The 18,181-nt window shown below is 34.2% G+C and overlaps 2 protein-coding genes across 3 annotated transcripts; one reads left to right on the forward strand and one right to left on the reverse strand.

The window, feature by feature from the left end:
• Positions 1-789: 789 nt before the first annotated feature.
• LOC143900561 (thioredoxin domain-containing protein 17) lies at positions 790-2,845 on the forward strand. Its single transcript, XM_077412053.1, has 3 exons — positions 790-1,268; positions 2,050-2,131; positions 2,279-2,845. The coding sequence occupies exons 1-3, from the start codon at positions 1,130-1,132 to the stop codon at positions 2,433-2,435; spliced, it is 378 nt and encodes a 125-aa protein (XP_077268179.1). The 5' UTR covers positions 790-1,129; the 3' UTR covers positions 2,436-2,845.
• LOC143900552 (SEC14-like protein 2) lies at positions 2,148-18,136 on the reverse strand. Of its 2 annotated transcripts, none has more exons than XM_077412030.1 (11): positions 18,121-18,136; positions 15,442-15,596; positions 9,758-9,827; positions 8,857-8,900; positions 6,681-6,798; positions 5,062-5,271; positions 4,864-4,944; positions 4,035-4,234; positions 3,622-3,764; positions 3,395-3,549; positions 2,148-3,323 (listed from the first exon to the last, which is right to left on the reverse strand). In XM_077412030.1, exons 2-11 carry the CDS (start codon positions 15,484-15,486, stop codon positions 3,223-3,225), a joined length of 1,167 nt encoding a protein of 388 aa, XP_077268156.1. In that variant the 5' UTR covers positions 15,487-15,596; positions 18,121-18,136; the 3' UTR covers positions 2,148-3,222. The 2 variants fall into 2 exon arrangements, with proteins under 2 accessions (XP_077268156.1, XP_077268155.1); XM_077412029.1 differs by lacking the exon at positions 18,121-18,136 and adding an exon at positions 17,513-17,946.
• Positions 18,137-18,181: the final 45 nt, after the last annotated feature.

The raw sequence follows: 18,181 nt of genomic DNA on the forward strand, positions 1-18,181 counted from the left end.
CCACCGCCGTCCCGCCGTGCGTTCGAATCGCGCATTCTCGAATATTTGGAATTCAGGGAATTCGGCACAAAAGAATCGTTTCCATTGCGAAGAATTTAAGCTGACCGAAAACCTTTCTTTCTCTTCACGGTAGTCAAATACAAAAAGTGAAAGCTTTGTAATAAATTTATTGTTGCCCTGTCCAACGACAATTTTGTTCTTATTGTTTTTCTCTTTTGTGAAGACAGCAGAAAGAAATTTTTCTAAATTTACCGTTATCTATTGAAACACTCATTGGGGGTATATTCTTTAGAGGATTTGCACGTTGATCTTTTCGCTTCGCCTTTCTCCTTTGGAGAGAGAAAAAAAATAGGAAAGGTGAACAATGCGAGAAGTTCATCAGCTAGAAGGGACTGGATCCGAAACTCTATTCGCCCAACGTGCGCTAGTTCGGACGTGTTTTAACGTGTTCGGACGTGTTCCACCCGAACGAAAAATTTTTTTTAAGTTGAAAAACACTGGCCGTGTATTGATCTCGTATTAGAGGCAGGAACCATAGGTGATCCTAAAGCTACAGCTTCAGCATCCCCCTTAAACCTAAGAAGAAGAAGAAGAAAAAAGGATCCGAAAAACTCTCGTTGACTTTTGAAAAAGAGCATCGGTCAGTCTTTCTCCGCGGGGTCTTTGTTTAGTGCCACGTTTCGAGCTTCGTTCCTCTCTCCCTTTGTTTCCGGGAGCCGTTATCGGATTCTCGGAACGCAAAATGCGTCACACGGCGTGTCAGACGCTCGAATAAAGGTCTTCGTCGCGGCACGCGGCACGCGGCACGCGTAGCGCCTACATAGATCGCGCGCGGATCGTGCAATTTTGCGAAATCGCGCGCGATCGCGATTATCCTCTTCGCTTAATAAGGGAATTGCTAAAGACATCTACGCCGCGCGTTTTCGATTATCCGTTATCGTTATCGCGCCGAAAGTTAATCGGGGCGACGATACGGCACACTCGTATCGCGGATAAATGGAGATAATAACGCGTGGGCGGGGGAGGGCACCTCCTACGGGCGATTGAATTTCATACGCGTTCGTATTTCGTGCGACGTGCGTTTACCGTTCGTCCTATAGGCGCGATCGTCGGGCCCGACTCGCCAAAAATGGTTCATCGTGTGCAGGGATACGAGAACTTTCTCGAATACGTGAAGGACCTGAGAGCCACGACGCCGATCTACGTGCTGTACACCGGCACGAAGCTGGAGGACACCGGCAAGAGTTGGTGCTCGGACTGCGTGGAGGGTGAGCGGATCTCTCTCGCGCGTGTCGACCGTCGAGATATACATATAACCTACCTAACCTAACTTTTCGAATATGTGGTATGTTGTCCGCTCCGAGCTCCGAATTTGTCGGAGGCGAAATTTTTGCAGAGAGTCCGCTGTAAATTTAATTGGTGGAATACCAGCAGAACCACAACGGAATCTGCTGGTAAAGTGTGATAGATTAATTGCAAAAATCGAGAATTTTGCTGTTTCGTAATTAATTTGAATGATATATTCCATTGACCACTGTGCGTGTTCTGGAACTGAATCGAATATCAGCGATATTCAAATTTTTTAATGTTTGAAACAACGAAATGAGATTTGATTAACGACGAAGGCTACACGTTCTGATATTCACTGCCAATATTGAAAATCTATAGTTCACGTCACATGCACTGTAGATTTTTAGAACGCAGCTGAAATGATGACAGCATATAAGACATATCTATTTTCATAGCGTCGAAAAATCAATCGATTATCTAGATTCTAGAATGATTTTTGTATTATTCATTATTTAGGAACTTTCTATCAAAACGCAAACATGAGATTATCAAGAAATTTGTTTGAGAGAAACATGTTTGGAATATCTTTTGGGATATCTTGATTCAATTTGAGAATCACTAATTTCTTATCTATTTTTATGTGTATGATACAGAAAAGGAGTATACACATAACGCAAATATGTGTGTTGATGTTGATATTATATTTTAAACTGGTATGTTTACTTAGGTATACTTAAGTTATTCTCTATTTTATTTCAGCTGAGCCATTTATTGAAAAAGGTTTCGAAGCAGCACCCGAGGGAACATTATTAGTGACAGTGGAGGTTGGGGACAGGCCATTGTAAGTAAATAAGACGTTTCGTATCTGCCGACTGTGTTATTTATATACGAATTATCACGCGAATGATACTAATTCTTATCTAATAACATATAAAATACAATATAACAAAATATAAAACTTAAAAATATCTTTTATACGCTGTCCTAGTTGGAAAGATCCGAATTGTCCATTCAGGACAAATCCTGTTACCAAGTTGAAAGTCTTACCAACTCTGGCTAAATGGGGGACTCAGAAACGTTTAGAAGGTGATCGATTACTGAAACCTGAGCTTATCGATATGTTACTAACGGATGAAGACGACTAAAGATATTTTTAATATATATATTGTCTTTCTATATTTTTTACAAAAAGTTCATACAGGATGTTTCTTAAAGATAAGAAGTCCTGAACCATTTTTTTTCTATAGTGCTTAATAAAGTATTATAGTAATTATTGAATAAAGTCAATCCAATATCAGCGCCGTTCTTTGGTCGGGTGATACGTCGGTAAGCCGTCTGATAGTATAGCGGCGAAGCGGTGCTTACGCTTTATTAAACATAGAAAAAGATTCAGAATTTCTCGATTCAATTTTTTACGAGGAGTAGCGCTATGCAATTAGTGGGCGCTCTTTAAGAAACATCCTGTATATATTGAATTATAAACATACATAAACTACATTTTCGTATATGATGTATTATATATCTACTTTTTAAACAATAATCATTCTTTCCGTTACCCTGCTTTGAAAAGAGATATCAAGACTATGAAGAAAAATTATATAAATTAAAATAATAGGATTAATTTTTTATGCATTTGCATTCATATATGTTCCATAATTATTATTGCAATTAAGATCTACATAATCTTTTAAGCAATAAGAAAATAAGGAAAGCGAAGGAAATGCCAAATAAACAATCAAAATCAAACAATGCGATCAATCTATAAATTACAAAAAATTCACCTTATATCTAAGTTTGCTACAAAACGAATATAACACCCTAACGCGTAACATCCTTCCACTACACGAATTCCGTAACATTTTAACTTGATCTGTCATGAGTAAAAATATTCGAAACTAATGTTATTAAAAATTTCCTAAAAGGATTTTCACTTTATTGTATAATCGCTTTTCGTGCCGGTGGTAATACACGTACGGAATAATGAACTTTCTTATTCCTTAACATACTGTAGGTATTGTCGAAAACAACGGAATCTGAAACAAATAAGATTTAGATGCATGACATTGTCGTTAATTGGAGTGCTGCTCGAGCGATATGGGCTTACAGGTCGATGGAGTTTCGCAAGTTAATAATCCAATCTCGTCCGATTGATGGGATGCGACTCTCCGAATGGGTATAACTTCTGTTTTCGTACCATTGGTCGCGTCCTTTTTCAAAATCCCGAATTTAATATCATGACCTTCGCTTCGGAATTCCCAACTGAATATAAGAATATGAGTTGAGAAAATAAGAAGCTTTTTCTCTCGACATGTTTATCGCGAGATACATCACCTTAGAACGGAACCCACTTCGGGCGTGGAAATATCGAATTCTAACTTTCCTCCTTTTTGAACGACGACGGTAGTGTAATCCTCGTTTGACTTTTCTATATTTTTGGTGTACAAGTCTTTAGGTATCTTACCACCTTGGCAGATCTGGCAACAATTCCGATCTATCATTAAATTAATTATTCCAAAACGAATAAATGTGTGAAGCAAGCGAAATGCAAGAGTTCGCAATAAAGATCGAATTCTTCAACGAGATTTTAGTTTTCTTAAATGAAAATTTGAGGAGAGGTACTAATTTCAACCAGGAGCGATTAAACTTATCACATATAGAATTTCACATGTTCTATCGAAGATTTCACACTTTATATTCTATGTGTTAGGTATATGCCGTAATTTTTTAAGAAATTTATTTAATACCTTTGACGTGTATTTTGGATTGCCATCTGGGTCTGTTAGTGCTCCACCATAATGGGCAGGTAATTGATCCTCTGGTATGAGTTTAAGAATTGCCGGTTTCCATTTCTCAGGGTCGGATTTGTAGATTTGTATTTTCGACAATGTATAATCATCCATGAATTTCTTGATAATTGAAAAAGCAAAAGCGAAGACTTTTGGGGCTGTAACAATATATAGCATATACTAATAGCGCCTCTTTCTATTTCTCAAATTTTTTTTAATTAGCCAATTGTTAACGTAATACGTATCGTAAGCAAAATTTACGATCTTTTATATAATAATCGTAATAGTCTTTCTCTTATTATGCTGACTCATCATATGTTAAACGAAAATCCGAAAGTAATATAAAAAAAGAGGAAAGAAGAAAATGAATAAGCATTAACATTCCATGCTGAATCGGTCGTCACAGCGGTCGGCTTTCAAGCTATTCAAATTATTTAGTATTTTGACTACAAAGAGAAACGGAATCGTAAAATATTTTATAATATCCGTAGTTAATACGGAATTTTCACGCATAACGCAATTACCGTTCTGTGGCTCATCGGTGATCCATAGGACCTGAATGAAAAGTTATGTTAAATAGGCATAATATGGAACATCAAAATTTTAATATATTTTATATATATATTGTAATATATATTTTATTTACTTATATATTCGTATTTTATAAGCAGTTTTTTTAAGGCAGACAATGGATCAAAGAATATCCGCATCTATTTCGTGGATATGTGGTAAAATTTAAATGAAATCGCGCTAACGCATTACGATTATCATATTTTATTAAACTTACCGTTAATCAGAAAGGCCATCTTTAGAATTTCCGGATAGTTTGCCTCGTACATTTGGATGAAGGTGATGATCAGTTCGCCAGCTGCAAAAATACGTAACGGTGAAACGATAAAAAAAGACAGCGGCAGGTAACAATAAGACGAATTGCACCCATTGGGTTGTATAGGCATGTATTATTATATATAAATTTTTTTTTTACCTGGTTTCCACAAATATTGCTTAAGACAAAATCCTTCCATGTCGAAAACGACGGTCACTTGATTGGCGATTTGGCCATGCTTCTTGGCTTGCTCTCTGGCTAAGTTTAAATAAGCGTCTAACAATTTTATCATAACTTTGATGAAGTCCTTTTGCGTTATTATGTGTAATATTCCGTACATGTCTAGACCGGCAAATGGTACTATGATCACTATAAAAATAACATACATATATACATATATATTATATTCTATTATATATATTTATCGATTTGTGTGCAAAAGAATGATGTAGGTATCTATTATAAATGCAAAATAATTTTATGCAATGTAAATTTTCAACGTTAATTTAATTTAACAAAAATATTTTTATTGCTTTTAATAAATATATACGCGCGTGCGCGCGTAACTACATTTATATGTTAAAAGTTTAATGAGAAAAGCAACGTAGCGGAATTCGACTGGGATTGCTGAATAGCCTTACAAAGAGTGTAATATTATATGATAAGTATAAACTTTTAGAGAATAATAAAATATATAAATTAATTCTTAAAAAAGAATAAGCAAGACAGTTTTTTTAATTCTCTCTCTTCAACTCCAAGTCAAATGTTACAATTCTTTTAAACTCCAAAGTTTTTTGCTTTGTTTATTATCTCTTCTCTTATAGCTCTTATATTTATAACATAAAAATATCAAATAAATATTGAATGATTACCTTGATAATAAATACAACAACAAAAATTCGACACAATTAAATGATGATAATTTCACTTCGTCGGTTTCAGATTTGTAATCTTATAGAAATAAAGTTTGAATAAAAATTGTTTTCACCGCTAACAAACAAAACTTGTTTGATGTAATGAACGTTAAATTTGCAATAGCTAATAGATGGTATTGTCTAATTTTGAATAATAAAATAATTTTTTCCATTAGAAAATTATGAGTATTTGAGTGTTAAAACGATATTCCTCACCATGAGAGAGAGAGAGAGAGAGGAGAGGGGGGGATTAAAAGGATTAAAAGAATTGCACCTTTCGAAGTAGTACAAAATTGTGGTCATGGTCTTCACCTGTTATTTATATTTTTAGCTTATAGAGGAAAAGTACTTTTGAAAGTTGAATCAAGACCTTGGGCCGCGGATTCTTTACCAAAATATTGAGACCTGCGTTCAGGCCCGAAAATGTGTTAGGTTTATTATTACGTTGAATAAAGTAGAAGTCTCCCTAAGGAAGATATTATTCTATTGTTACATCTAAGTTTTGTAAATAATATTGTACCCGACGACTTTTCACTACAATTATATTGATGGCTTTGAAATTTATTAATAGAATGTTTGCTCGTTTAATATAATACGCGATTACGTGCCCCTCGTTTCGATTGTTATTATTATTCTCGAGTTTCTCTCTTATAATACAATTTTTTAATATTTTGTAATTTATATTGAATAATAGTCTCTGTGTTTTTTTCTTCGTTAAATTACTACGCTTGTTTCTTTTTTTACACTATTGATAAATATCGACAAATGTAACGTTTCAAGAAAATATGACGGCATAAACGTAACAACAATTAAAGCAATTCGCAAATTTATAATTCAAAGACTGATTGTAACAAAAGACTTTACCTGGTGCCCCATCCTTGTCGAACCCGCTTAATCCGTAAGGCAGATAAGTTTTTGCTACTTCAGGAATTTCCCAATTACTCAGATTATCAGCGTCCCAATGTTTCCGCCATTCTAGCGACTGTGAATAAATTTATTCCGTAAACAATTTGTTGCCATTTCAGTGGAGGATAATGAAGAAGATAATGCGGCGTAATTAAAATTATCAGTGCTATATTACATTGATAAACATAATATATCTTTAATATTTTTAGTGTTTTATATATATATATATATATATATATATATATATATATAAATGTAACATTAATGTATATACATGCTGTCGTTTTTATTTTTTAATCAGATTTTAATAAATTTTAAAATCTAAGAGATTTTTTTAACATTATTATTTTTTGTACAACGGCATGAAATTTAAAAAAATACAATATAATGTTTCTTTTTGTATTAAAAAAATACTTTCGTATGAAATCTTCTTCTCTATAAAGATGAACGTATTCACGTTGCTGTGAAAGTTAAATTTCTCTCGTGGGAAAACGATAACAAGCTAATCGGAAACCAAATATGTCAACGTCCAGTTATTCAGTTGGACTCACTCAAAAGAGATGATAAATGACAGGAAATGCGTTGTGTTACATTTTCAATGAAAAACAAATAGGCGATATTAGTAAAAAAATAAAATTTTATAAAATTGTAACTAATGTGTCACTTAAAATACTTTGATTATCGTAACGTAAATAAACTGTAAAACTATATAATGTAAATAAACTAGAACACATTTAAATTTAGCATAAAATTATATTATTAGTATAAAATATAGTATAAAATTATTATTGAATTTAGTATAAGAAGCATCATATAATTGGTTCACCCAAATATTATACTTGTGACGGAAACTCAAACTAATCTTATTGTTCGGTGCTGTTTTAACGTTCCGCATGTGTAATATCTGTATAGAATAATACAGCTTGTAGGTTTGTATGTTACGGTATAGCAGGTGCCGTTGGACTTTAGTCAGTCCAAGATGTTCGAATACGTGCTGCGGGTGAAATAAATATTTCTCACAATTTACGGGACAACGGATTTCAGGAATAACAGGGTTTCACGCGGAATAGAAAGCGAAAAAGGGTAATTTCCTGAAGAAATTACTTCGGAAGATATATTTAGCCGCATTATGAATCCCCGGTTTTCAATCATCATTGTGAAACTTCTCGTTACAAGAATACGGATGGTGACTTCGCGAGCGTGCTTCACAGAATCGGCACATTACTTTCGAGCTGCAAAATGGCACGTGTACCAGAGAACAACTTTCTATTTCATATAAAACATCTTCGAGAGCAAAAAAAGCGAAACTGTCGACGGCAAATCATATATCTTCAACGTCCGATACGAAACCCGGAAAGGTAGTTTCGTTAATTTACTCGCGCGAGGATTTAACTGTGATTGTACTTTGATTGGTGTTAGCGAATTATTTGGCCGTTATTTACGTAAGAGAAGATGGTTAAATTATCTTTACATTAATAAATATTATCTTGCAAAACATATTATATAATACGGAACGTGTAATACATGTTTAATATTAATTAATCCTCGTTATTAAATCAAAGAATCTTTATAAGAGAGAATAATTCGCGAAATTTATATTTGTCTCTATGTCTTTGTTTAATTTCTAATTTATGATGAATTTATATATAATTTATTCTCGAAATAACATGTCTATTATCGGACGAAGATATATTGTCATCTCTGTTGAGATGACATCTCTTGTCATTCTTGACTGTTATTCAATTCCTATCAATAGAGCTTACTCAATAAAAATAGACAAAGATCTTATCCAGACACGATAAAAGAAGTTCTCAGCGAGCTGTGACGCGACTCGCTAAATTTACGCCGCGTTAATATTTATTGACTCGCGAGTAATTCACGTGGCAGAGAAATTTTAAAGACTCGGTGACCGTATCCGGAACGTGTTTCACCAGACTTTCTCAATTGGATTCGCTTGCGTTTCGTATACTTAATGCGAATAGCGAGCCTAATCTACGGGAACGGAGGTCGAATACGTAACCGGCGCGGCGTGGCGCCCAAAGACCGTGTAATGTAAAATATACTAAATGAAATGTGTGAACACAGGAATATAGATATGCAATTGCGATATCTTAATATTAATGTTCTTACTTACGTCTCTCAGCATTTTTTCCGCCGCGGTAGGGTCCCATTTTCTCGCTAAAAGAAATGAATAATGAATTAATTTAAACTTACATTGCAAACAATGTCATATTTTATGATATATTTATGAGAACTATCGCTTTTCCTAGCAATCACCAAGTATAACATGCAATTACATGCTATAAGTTTTCCCGCTTATAATTTCCTACTCAACAATGTAAATGCATATACAACACATGTGTTGAGCAGGAAATTAAAATTAGCACGTAAGAGAGAGTCGCATGTTACTTGGTGTTTGCTGGATGGATTATCCGGGGAAAAAAATATGGCTTTTTATATATATATCTACAATGTTTAATATAATTTGTTAATCATTTGAACCAAGAATGCGAGTATTGATATGAAATATTAATAATAATATTATACATGCGACAACATAAAAAAAGAAGAAAGCAAACTTTTTATTTATGTAGCATAAAATCACTGCGTTATTGACCTATTTAAGTAAAATTTTAGTTAAATATGCAATTGATATAAACATACGTTTAAGAACGTTTTCATTGTTCATTGACAGTATTAGGTGTGTCTTGCAATACTTTGCGTGACTTACAGTTCTGGAAATAGCTAATAACTGATAATCTCGAGTTTCTGTGGTGTTATCGTAGTTCTGTTTCAAAACGGTTTAATGACTCTGCTAAATACTGTTACGAAATACATACATACACACGAAAGCAAACAAAAGACAATGGGCGTCACGTCAATTAATCTTTGCGTGAATATTTCTCATGATGCGCGTGATCGCATTGTATACATATAATACAGGACAACATTTATCGAAATCACGTAGCATGCCTTAGATGGTATTAGATAATTATGGTTATCAGGAGGTGGGGGGGGGGGAGGAGACCATATACCTCTCAACCAGCGAAGCAGAAAGTGATCATCGTGGTGCGGCTGCAGGATGTCTTGCACGGACCGCCGGAACTGCACAAAAAAAGAGAAGAAAGAAAATTATAGACTTGTTTTATTTACTTTTTATGCATTATACATATAACATTTATTGTTGTTGAAACGTTCGATCATTTCAAACATTATTATTGTTTGAAACGCGATTTTACGATTTAGCGTGATTTATAGTTTTAATATATGCATCGTGTATGCATGTTTATCCATTCATGCGTGCGTGCGCGTTGCAAATATAGCTGAAATAGCTATTTTTCTGTCTACGTAAAAACATGTGCTTGTGAAAAGCTTTATACATTGTTTATTTACAGTATATAAAGATTTATACGTTTTCGTTATTTATCATCATTATTCATTATTTATTCTTCTGGAGCGGCATATCGTCTTCGTTTATCTTGCTTTATGTAGTTTACGTCAACGCCAAGGTTTTTCCGCACACAATTATCAATTATATAACTTTCAAGAAACGTATTTCCTACCTTCCCTTACAGAAATTTAATACTGTAAGTGATTGTTTGGCTAGTGATTAATTATTTACTTATTTCGAGTATTAAAAGTACTGTTTTTAATGATTTTAATACTCAAAATAAGTAACTACTAATTAATTACTAGCCAAATAATCACTTACAGTATTAAATTTCTATAAGGGTTGTGTACCGTTAACGTATGAATACGCGAGGAAGTGAAACTTCCTCGTCGATTCCTGTAATTATCAATGTTGTCTCCGCGAGAGAGAAGGACTTGTTACATTAACTCGTCTCGTAATCGAAGTATCTACTTTCGCTGATATGAAAACGTAGGAAATTACGAAAAGCACAGTTTGGTCGTAGTATTAAAATCACTCTTTTCATTAGTATTCAATATGTCATTTATCTTCAAGAATATGTTCTTTTTATGGAGAAAAGTTTGCATTTATTTTTTATCGAGTGATGCGCGAGACAGCGTACCTACGTTAACAAACTGACAGACATCAATTTTTAAAATTGGAGACAATTAAAAGCATCCGATGTAATTTACCGGTTCGAGGATGTAATTACACAGTGCATACTGATTTGTTTTTTTTTTCACAACTCAGCTGATTTTTCTAAATAATTTTAATTTTCCCCTTTAGCTTATATACTGTGCAGATATATAGCAATTATTACAAATTAAAATTAAAAATTTTCATATTTTTTTTCCACTGTGCATTGAAACGATCGACTATCTATGAATCTATGAATCTACTTATGAATATCGTTCTAAATGGAAAATGCAAAGTATATGTACACAATGATGGGATATTCACGCTAAAGGTAAAAAAGAAATATATCTAAAGGCTCAGTATATGAAATATTAAATATATATATAAAATATAAAAAATATGAAATATAAAAAAGAAAATAAATATTGATGCATACTGTTTATCATCAATTCAATCAATGTGAATCTTTCCTTTAGCGAATAAAACTATTCGCACAATCATTAACATTTTAATACTTATTGATTTATATGGCTTACGATATAAGATATAAAGTAAATACAACGTATAGCAAAAAAAATATCATTGTAAAGAAGTAACGAAATTCGTCTCGACTTTAAGATATATATCTTTGATAGATCTTAAAGAAAGATAAGATTATCTTTAAGAGTGAAATATAGGTTTTTAGTAGAAACTTGATAGTTGGGAACGAGATTAAAGCGTAGGCATAGTAGCGGTTAAAATTCCTCTTAGAAATAGCTGGTCTCGGTCTCTTAGAAAATCTGACTAATTATTCGATTAAAAAATCGCCAATTATCTCTTCGCGAAACAGCCCATTACACGTTGCATGAAATAACCGGTATGATATGGTGGAAATATATGCCGATCTCTTGCGTCATAAAAAGGTTATTATGGTACCGATCCCATTTCTTAGCATACAAAAAAATAAAGATCCAGACAGAAGCGAGAGGATCGGAATTGCTTTATCATACGTCATCGTTATCGAGTAAACCGGTTCCTTTTCTTAAAAAATCTGAACTTATCTATATTTATAATTCGGACCTCTCTCTCTATATATATACGTATATACATATATGTGTACGTATATCAACAGAGAAGTATATTTGTATGTACGTCGGCTACAGTTAATCGTATTGTTGCGTAGGTGCTCGATGATCGTGTAACGAGCGAACAGTTCTTTCTTCTTCGCCGTTTCGAACGTATAGCCAACTATAGCCCATAATGCGTCGAGCGTGACTAGTATTAATCGGAAAAAATGTAGGCTTTAATCGTATCCTGCACACATTATCAAATAGTAGCGATCCTTTCTATTTTATTTTAATTGCAAAAAGTAATCCCAAAAAGATAGCTTAAAAACTATATTAACTTTCACATTGCTATAACGACATTCGTATATTTAGGAAGGTTCATCGAATATTCAATAAGGATCGCGCATGTTTTGACCTCCGTCATGACCAACAGCAGTAGAAACTCACTAATAGCGGAACCGATATACAGAGAGCGGAACAGAGATACAGTATTTTTTCTCGCATTTTGTACGAGTAGGATAATCCTTGACGTTTAATTTTATTAATTATAAAATTTTATTTAGTTTTATTAATTATAATAATAATCTTTTATTCAGCATTAACGTTAATTGTTTCACAATTTCTATAAACTATACCAAGATCTTACAATTAGTCGTAAAGATGCTTCAGTAAATTGCGTGAAAGTGAATATTATTTAAAAAAAAATCAGTATATTTATTAGATCTTGCGTTTCTTTCTGCATAACCATTTTCGTGCTTATTCTACCTCGTACATCAAGCCAATGATTTTTGTTGCAAATTTCTACAACGTTTCCACGACATTTCGCATTGCACGATTACCTCATCCGAGCGGACTGAGCCGAGGAAAAAGTCATTTTATGCATATGCACACCGCGAGAAGCATTTCGTTTATTTTCGCGCCCGATGTGTTTGCATCCGATGTTGTAATTCAAGACGGCGGATTTTTTACGTATGCATTGAGGACTTTTAAAGTGTGCCGCGGGATTTGCCTGTGCCCGATTGTCTTCAGTCGCGGGGCCGTGACAGTCTCCGGACATTATAACAGATGAAAGTGTCATCGTGTCGCCGACGGCGCCGGCGCGACGTTTTCCTCTCGATCAACAAAAAAAAAAAACGACGGTTAATTTAACCGGTCACATTGATTGGTGTCAGACGAATTTAAAGTATAGGCAATTAATAAATCTTTCAATACACGTGTCACGTACAAGGTGTTCTACTCTTTTTTTGTGACTGATTTGGTAATTAGATGATAATATAACATTTTTAATATGAAAGAGGCGTAATAAATTTAAAGAGAGAACCGTCAAAACTGGCGAGAAACAGGTTTTCTGCGCGTTTTCCGTTTATGGAATTTTGATCGATGTATAAGAAAGAAGTTAAGTAAGTATTGAAACAAGATCATAGATCGAAACGACGACGGCTCTTTTCTTACTACCGGCGTAATCGGAAAATATCATCGCCGATCTCTTCGCGCGATCCGCTGCATCTCGCTGCTTGAAATAAGTGCTCGGCTGCTTACTACCCGTTCCAGATATCAGAGGTGAATGATCACCAGGTTGCGAGAGGAATGAAGCAATCTCTCTACGCGCACTGAAGTCTTTGCCGTATCGCGTATAACGAAATTTTTATAACCCTATTGAGAAATCGTGTCGGTAAAGCTGGATTAACCTGCTCCCCTTGAAAAAAAATCTTTCCCGAACCACTGCCCGTAATTTCTTTCATCAAGAATATCGGCAATATTTCTTTTTAGCAATCTGTTAAAACATAAAGATTTTTTAACGGCGAATTATACCCTCGAAAAAACTTATAAAATTCTAATATTTATTTTCACAACACCTCCACGGAAAGTTCGACTTTCCATATGTCTGTAGAGAGGGGCGAAAGTGGCAAAGTGGCCAATTTCACACACGCCAGGGCTTACTTTTCTCCCTAGAGAAAAAAATTGATACTTTCCACCCGGTATAGCGGGCTATTGGCCACTCTCGCCCCTCTCTATAGGCACATTTTCGTAAAGGTGTTGTGAACAATATCGCGTGCACCTCGGGTCAAAAGCTTTTTCAGATTAAATTCGAAAAACGCTACTTTCTCCCCTTGGTGCACAATATACTATTTTCGTATTCTGTAAGCACGGTGGTATCATGATGTTAATTTCTTCGTTTAATAAAATAAATTAGTCATGTCAGAGGAGGGATTCTGTAACTCCTTTTTCGGTATTGTTGTGCAGCTTTCTTACCATACATACCTGCGCAACGATACCGAAACTGTCGTTAAGGAGTTACAGAATCCCGCTACTGATGTCAAAAAAAAAATTTAATGATTATCGATGTTTACTCGTTTCTCAGACACACGAAGAAACATCTCAAGTATAACGAACAAAAAATTGTAATATCTCAAATAACCCTATTTCATTTATATCTTCAAAAGAAAGTGAAAGCGATAGCTTTGTTAGTTTGCAAGTGCTAATTATACTCACTGCGAATATACGATTAATATTAACTCATTAAATCATTCAACTTTCGCGGTTTGTTAAAATTTGAGAGATAATAACATTATTTAGATTTTATTGTATTATACTTTTTGAAAAGTAGAACATTATTTCAATAATTTATTTAATTTTTTCTATTAATAATTACTCGTATATATCCGTCGGTTTTATATTAAAATAGATGACATTCGCTTTGCTCGTAATAAAATTAAGCACGCGCGCGCGCGCGCGGAATATATTTATCTCTTGCCTGGCATATATATGTTTTCTGTCAATAGTACACATTACGTTAAAAAATTAGTTTAATATAAATCTAAAAGATTTGAAAACTCTTTTATTACTTATATAATTGCGAAATATATCTTTCATTCTCTCTCTCTGAAGGAGAAATAAGAGATTTAAAAAGATATCAGATTAATAGAAAAATCAACACTCAATAACGTCAACAGGTCAACAGCGAAATAACATCGTAAGAAAGTCAACGGTCAACGAAAATACGAGCAAAATAGGAATATTGATTTAAAATAAAATCTAATTTATTTTTAAGAATATATTGAAAACAATTGAACGTTTCGGCTGTACTTCGTCTTCTTCAACAACAGTAATATCTTAATATTTAAAAAAATAGGAATATCAAGATTAGAAATGAAGGAAAAGAGGAAGAAAACATATAAGTTAAAACTTATACAAAAATGATTAAACTCATATAATAAACGAATAAATATTGCACAACGTTGGTCTGTTTGATAAGAAACTATTGCTAACCTTTGCCGCAGTGACCTCCTTAATACGATAAAAAGATATCATTACATCGATACCTATATACTTTAGTTAAATGTCCATCATACACGTCACTTTTTTATACAGAAAATCTATCTTTTTTCAATCTATCGTTTATTATTTTTTATAAGAATATCTAGAAAAGGATATATGTAGTAAAAATGTGCTTATGTCGATATTTTATTAGTCTTTGATGTTCCCGCAAGAGCAAAAACAAGAGAGAGAGAGAGAGTTTTTTATTTTAGAATTAATTATGTCTCTGGACTTACAATAATAAATAATATCAAAAATAAAGCTCTCGAAAACAATAATAAATTATTTTTCTCTGGATCTCTGGACTTACCTTCATTAATGCAAATCTCTGATCGTCCGCCAAGCCCAACGACATTTTTACTGCTTGAGCACTGTTAACAATTGTCTTAGTAAGTGTCTCTTCAGTTGAGTCTCGCTGGCAGATGATTTCTTTGAATTTGAAGGAGATGTTTGGAGTCTTTATATCTACAAGAAGAAATATATATATATATGTATATCTAACCGTATCAACAATGGCAAATTTTTATCAAGATATATATTTTCACGCGTACATATGTACTCTTATATCTCTTGTTATTGTTCAAATACGTGATACATTCGTGATATCGATAGAGAATAATTATATATGATCGGTAATATGTGGATTATAAGAATTAATTTTCTCCTTGGACTTTAGCTGGGTTATATTATACGCATACATATTGAAAAAGTTCAAGATATATTAAAGTTCCAAGCAATAAGATGTGAAAACATCTACGATTTATTACCGTTCTTTTAATTATGATAAATAACAATTGAGACAATTCAGATTCATTTGATCCCCCATTAAGCCCCAAAACGAATGGTTAATTACAAAATTTACGTCATCATAATTCGGTTACGTGATTAAACTGCAACTTGTGGTGTTTAATTATTGTCAATTTTCATTATTATCACACTTGAATTATATACCAAAAAATAAATAATTACGTAGAACATATAGTAATGTTTTTATCAGTAAATCACAGGCAGGTATATGAATCTTTGAATCGATAACGCGCGGATAACGCGTGACCTCCGTACTGTGTGTGATTGAGACCAAAGTTTTCTAAAAAAACGCGCAATTACTTCCAACTGATTATTTATTAATCAGTAAAGAATATATTCTGGAAATTGATTATTCGCATGATTAATTATTTTGCTTCTTGGACTTTAGCTAATTATGTTATATGCATATTGAATTAATATTGTGTAATTTAATCAATACACGGAGAAAATTTTATATTAAATTTTACTATGCTGCCGCACCAACTGCGGACCATCAAGACGCCCAAGTTTAAATGCTATAGTCTTATAGTAAAATTACTATGTCCATAGCATTTAATGCTACGATCATAGCATTCAATGCTATAATAATGCTATGATCGTAGCACTAAATGCTATGGACATAGTAATTTTACTTAAGACTATAATAGCATTTAAACTTGGGCGTCTTGATGGTCCGCAGTTGGTGCGGCAGCATAGTAAAATTTAATATAAAATTTTCTCCGTGTACAAGTGTAATCGAGCAGATCCCACACAAGACGCATGAATTATCTATATTATCGTTTCTTCAATTATGACGAATGACATTTATATTATTGACAATCCATTGGACGCCTCAAAATGGCTAATTACAAAATTTGCTTTATCATTATCGCATGATTAAAGTGCAACTTGTGTGATTTTTATTAATTATTATCGTATTTGAATACGCGAAGAAATAAAAAATACCGGGAATATATATATATAATTTGCAAGGTTTTATACAATAAAAACTTATAATATCATCGAATCAATTATCCACACCATTAATAACAATATTTAGAGGCAACGTAATGTCTAAGAAACATTGTAAAACACTTTAACAACATGCATGAACCTTTCGAATACGTTTTAGACATTATGTTCTTTCGGAACGTGCGTCGTATTATTATTGTGACATTATTACTTTTAAAATTATAACGCATGTTATTTAGTGCCAAATTATACTCAATTGAGTCATTTTTAATCATTCCTATAGGAAATCGTCGTCACTGCTCCTACTCAATATATCACTAATTTAACTTAACTGAAACAATTAATGTTGATTTAACTGAACCGTTGGCGTTAAAATATTATTATTTTGTGTTAAAGTAATAAATTTTGACACACATGCGGACAGTTAAAAATAACGAAATACTATTTAACTCAATATATTGGTTTAAATTTCAATCCTTTAATATTTAAGTGATATTTTTCATCCTTTGAGATCTAACAGTGATATGAGGTATAACGCAAAACGATAAACCGGTTTCACAGAAAACTATGTGATCTGTATTACTCGAATTGTTGTTTATTACAAACGAGTTCCCAACGCTTACCGTATCTGGAAACACGATACCAAAGATGCTCGCTAAACTCAAAAGTTGACAGAAATCGCGAACACCTCTCAGAAAATATCGGAGATCGGTCGTTGCGTTAATTCACTCGGCGAACACGAACCCGGGGGATCACGAATCTCGGACCCGCGATCCGCGACTGCTCGGCGTCGACTGCGCTCAGGTCGGCGGCGCAACAGGTGTCTATCGCGGCGACCGCGATTGCTGCGTGTGTGCGTGCGTGTGTTCGTGCGTGCCCTATCGCGCGCGCGCGCGCGCGCGCGCGCACGAGTGCGTCCGCACGCGGTTGCCGTTTGCCTTCACTTATACGCGTGTTTACGCGATCACCCTCGCGAAGGTGAGGAGATATAGGTGTATCGACGACGCGAACGGGGCGAACGGCACCGAAGGAATGAAAATGATATATCGGCCTGTTCTCGGCGATGCGATGGCGAGTCTCCAAGTGCGCCGAGACCGTCCCCACTCCCCAACCCAGCTTCGTCGTCGCCGCGACGCGGACGCTTACTATGACGTCGGAGAGCGCGCGCGATCTCCGGTCTCCCGAATCAAATTCGATCGATTGGGGTTCTCGGCTCCCTAAAACGGTTTACCAGTTGCGTTTCGACATCGCGGCCGTGCGCAGGCACGTGTTCGACATTTGAGGCGTCACCA

Source organism: Temnothorax americanus, unplaced genomic scaffold (genome assembly GCF_048541705.1).
Source record: "Temnothorax americanus isolate GAGA-0224 unplaced genomic scaffold, ASM4854170v1 Scaffold3, whole genome shotgun sequence".
Lineage (NCBI taxonomy): Eukaryota > Metazoa > Arthropoda > Insecta > Hymenoptera > Formicidae > Temnothorax > Temnothorax americanus.

What these genes read in the sequence shown, in the direction of transcription:
- LOC143900561 (XM_077412053.1), top strand. Translation starts at nt 1,130, where the DNA reads ATGGTTCATCGTGTGCAGGGATACGAGAACTTTCTCGAATACGTGAAG. An exon ending in GTGCTCGGACTGCGTGGAGG is followed by an intron (nt 1,269 to 2,049) that starts GTGAGCGGATCT and finishes ATTTTATTTCAG; the next exon opens with CTGAGCCATTTATTGAAAAA. An exon ending in GAGGTTGGGGACAGGCCATT is followed by an intron (nt 2,132 to 2,278) that starts GTAAGTAAATAA and finishes ACGCTGTCCTAG; the next exon opens with TTGGAAAGATCCGAATTGTC.
- LOC143900552 (XM_077412030.1), bottom strand. Translation starts at nt 15,486, where the DNA reads ATGTCGTTGGGCTTGGCGGACGATCAGAGATTTGCATTAATGAAG. An exon ending in CGACAAGGATGGGGCACCAG is followed by an intron (nt 5,272 to 6,680) that starts GTAAAGTCTTTT and finishes TTATTTTTATAG; the next exon opens with TGATCATAGTACCATTTGCC. An exon ending in GAAGTGGGTTCCGTTCTAAG is followed by an intron (nt 3,550 to 3,621) that starts GTGATGTATCTC and finishes TCTTATATTCAG; the next exon opens with TTGGGAATTCCGAAGCGAAG.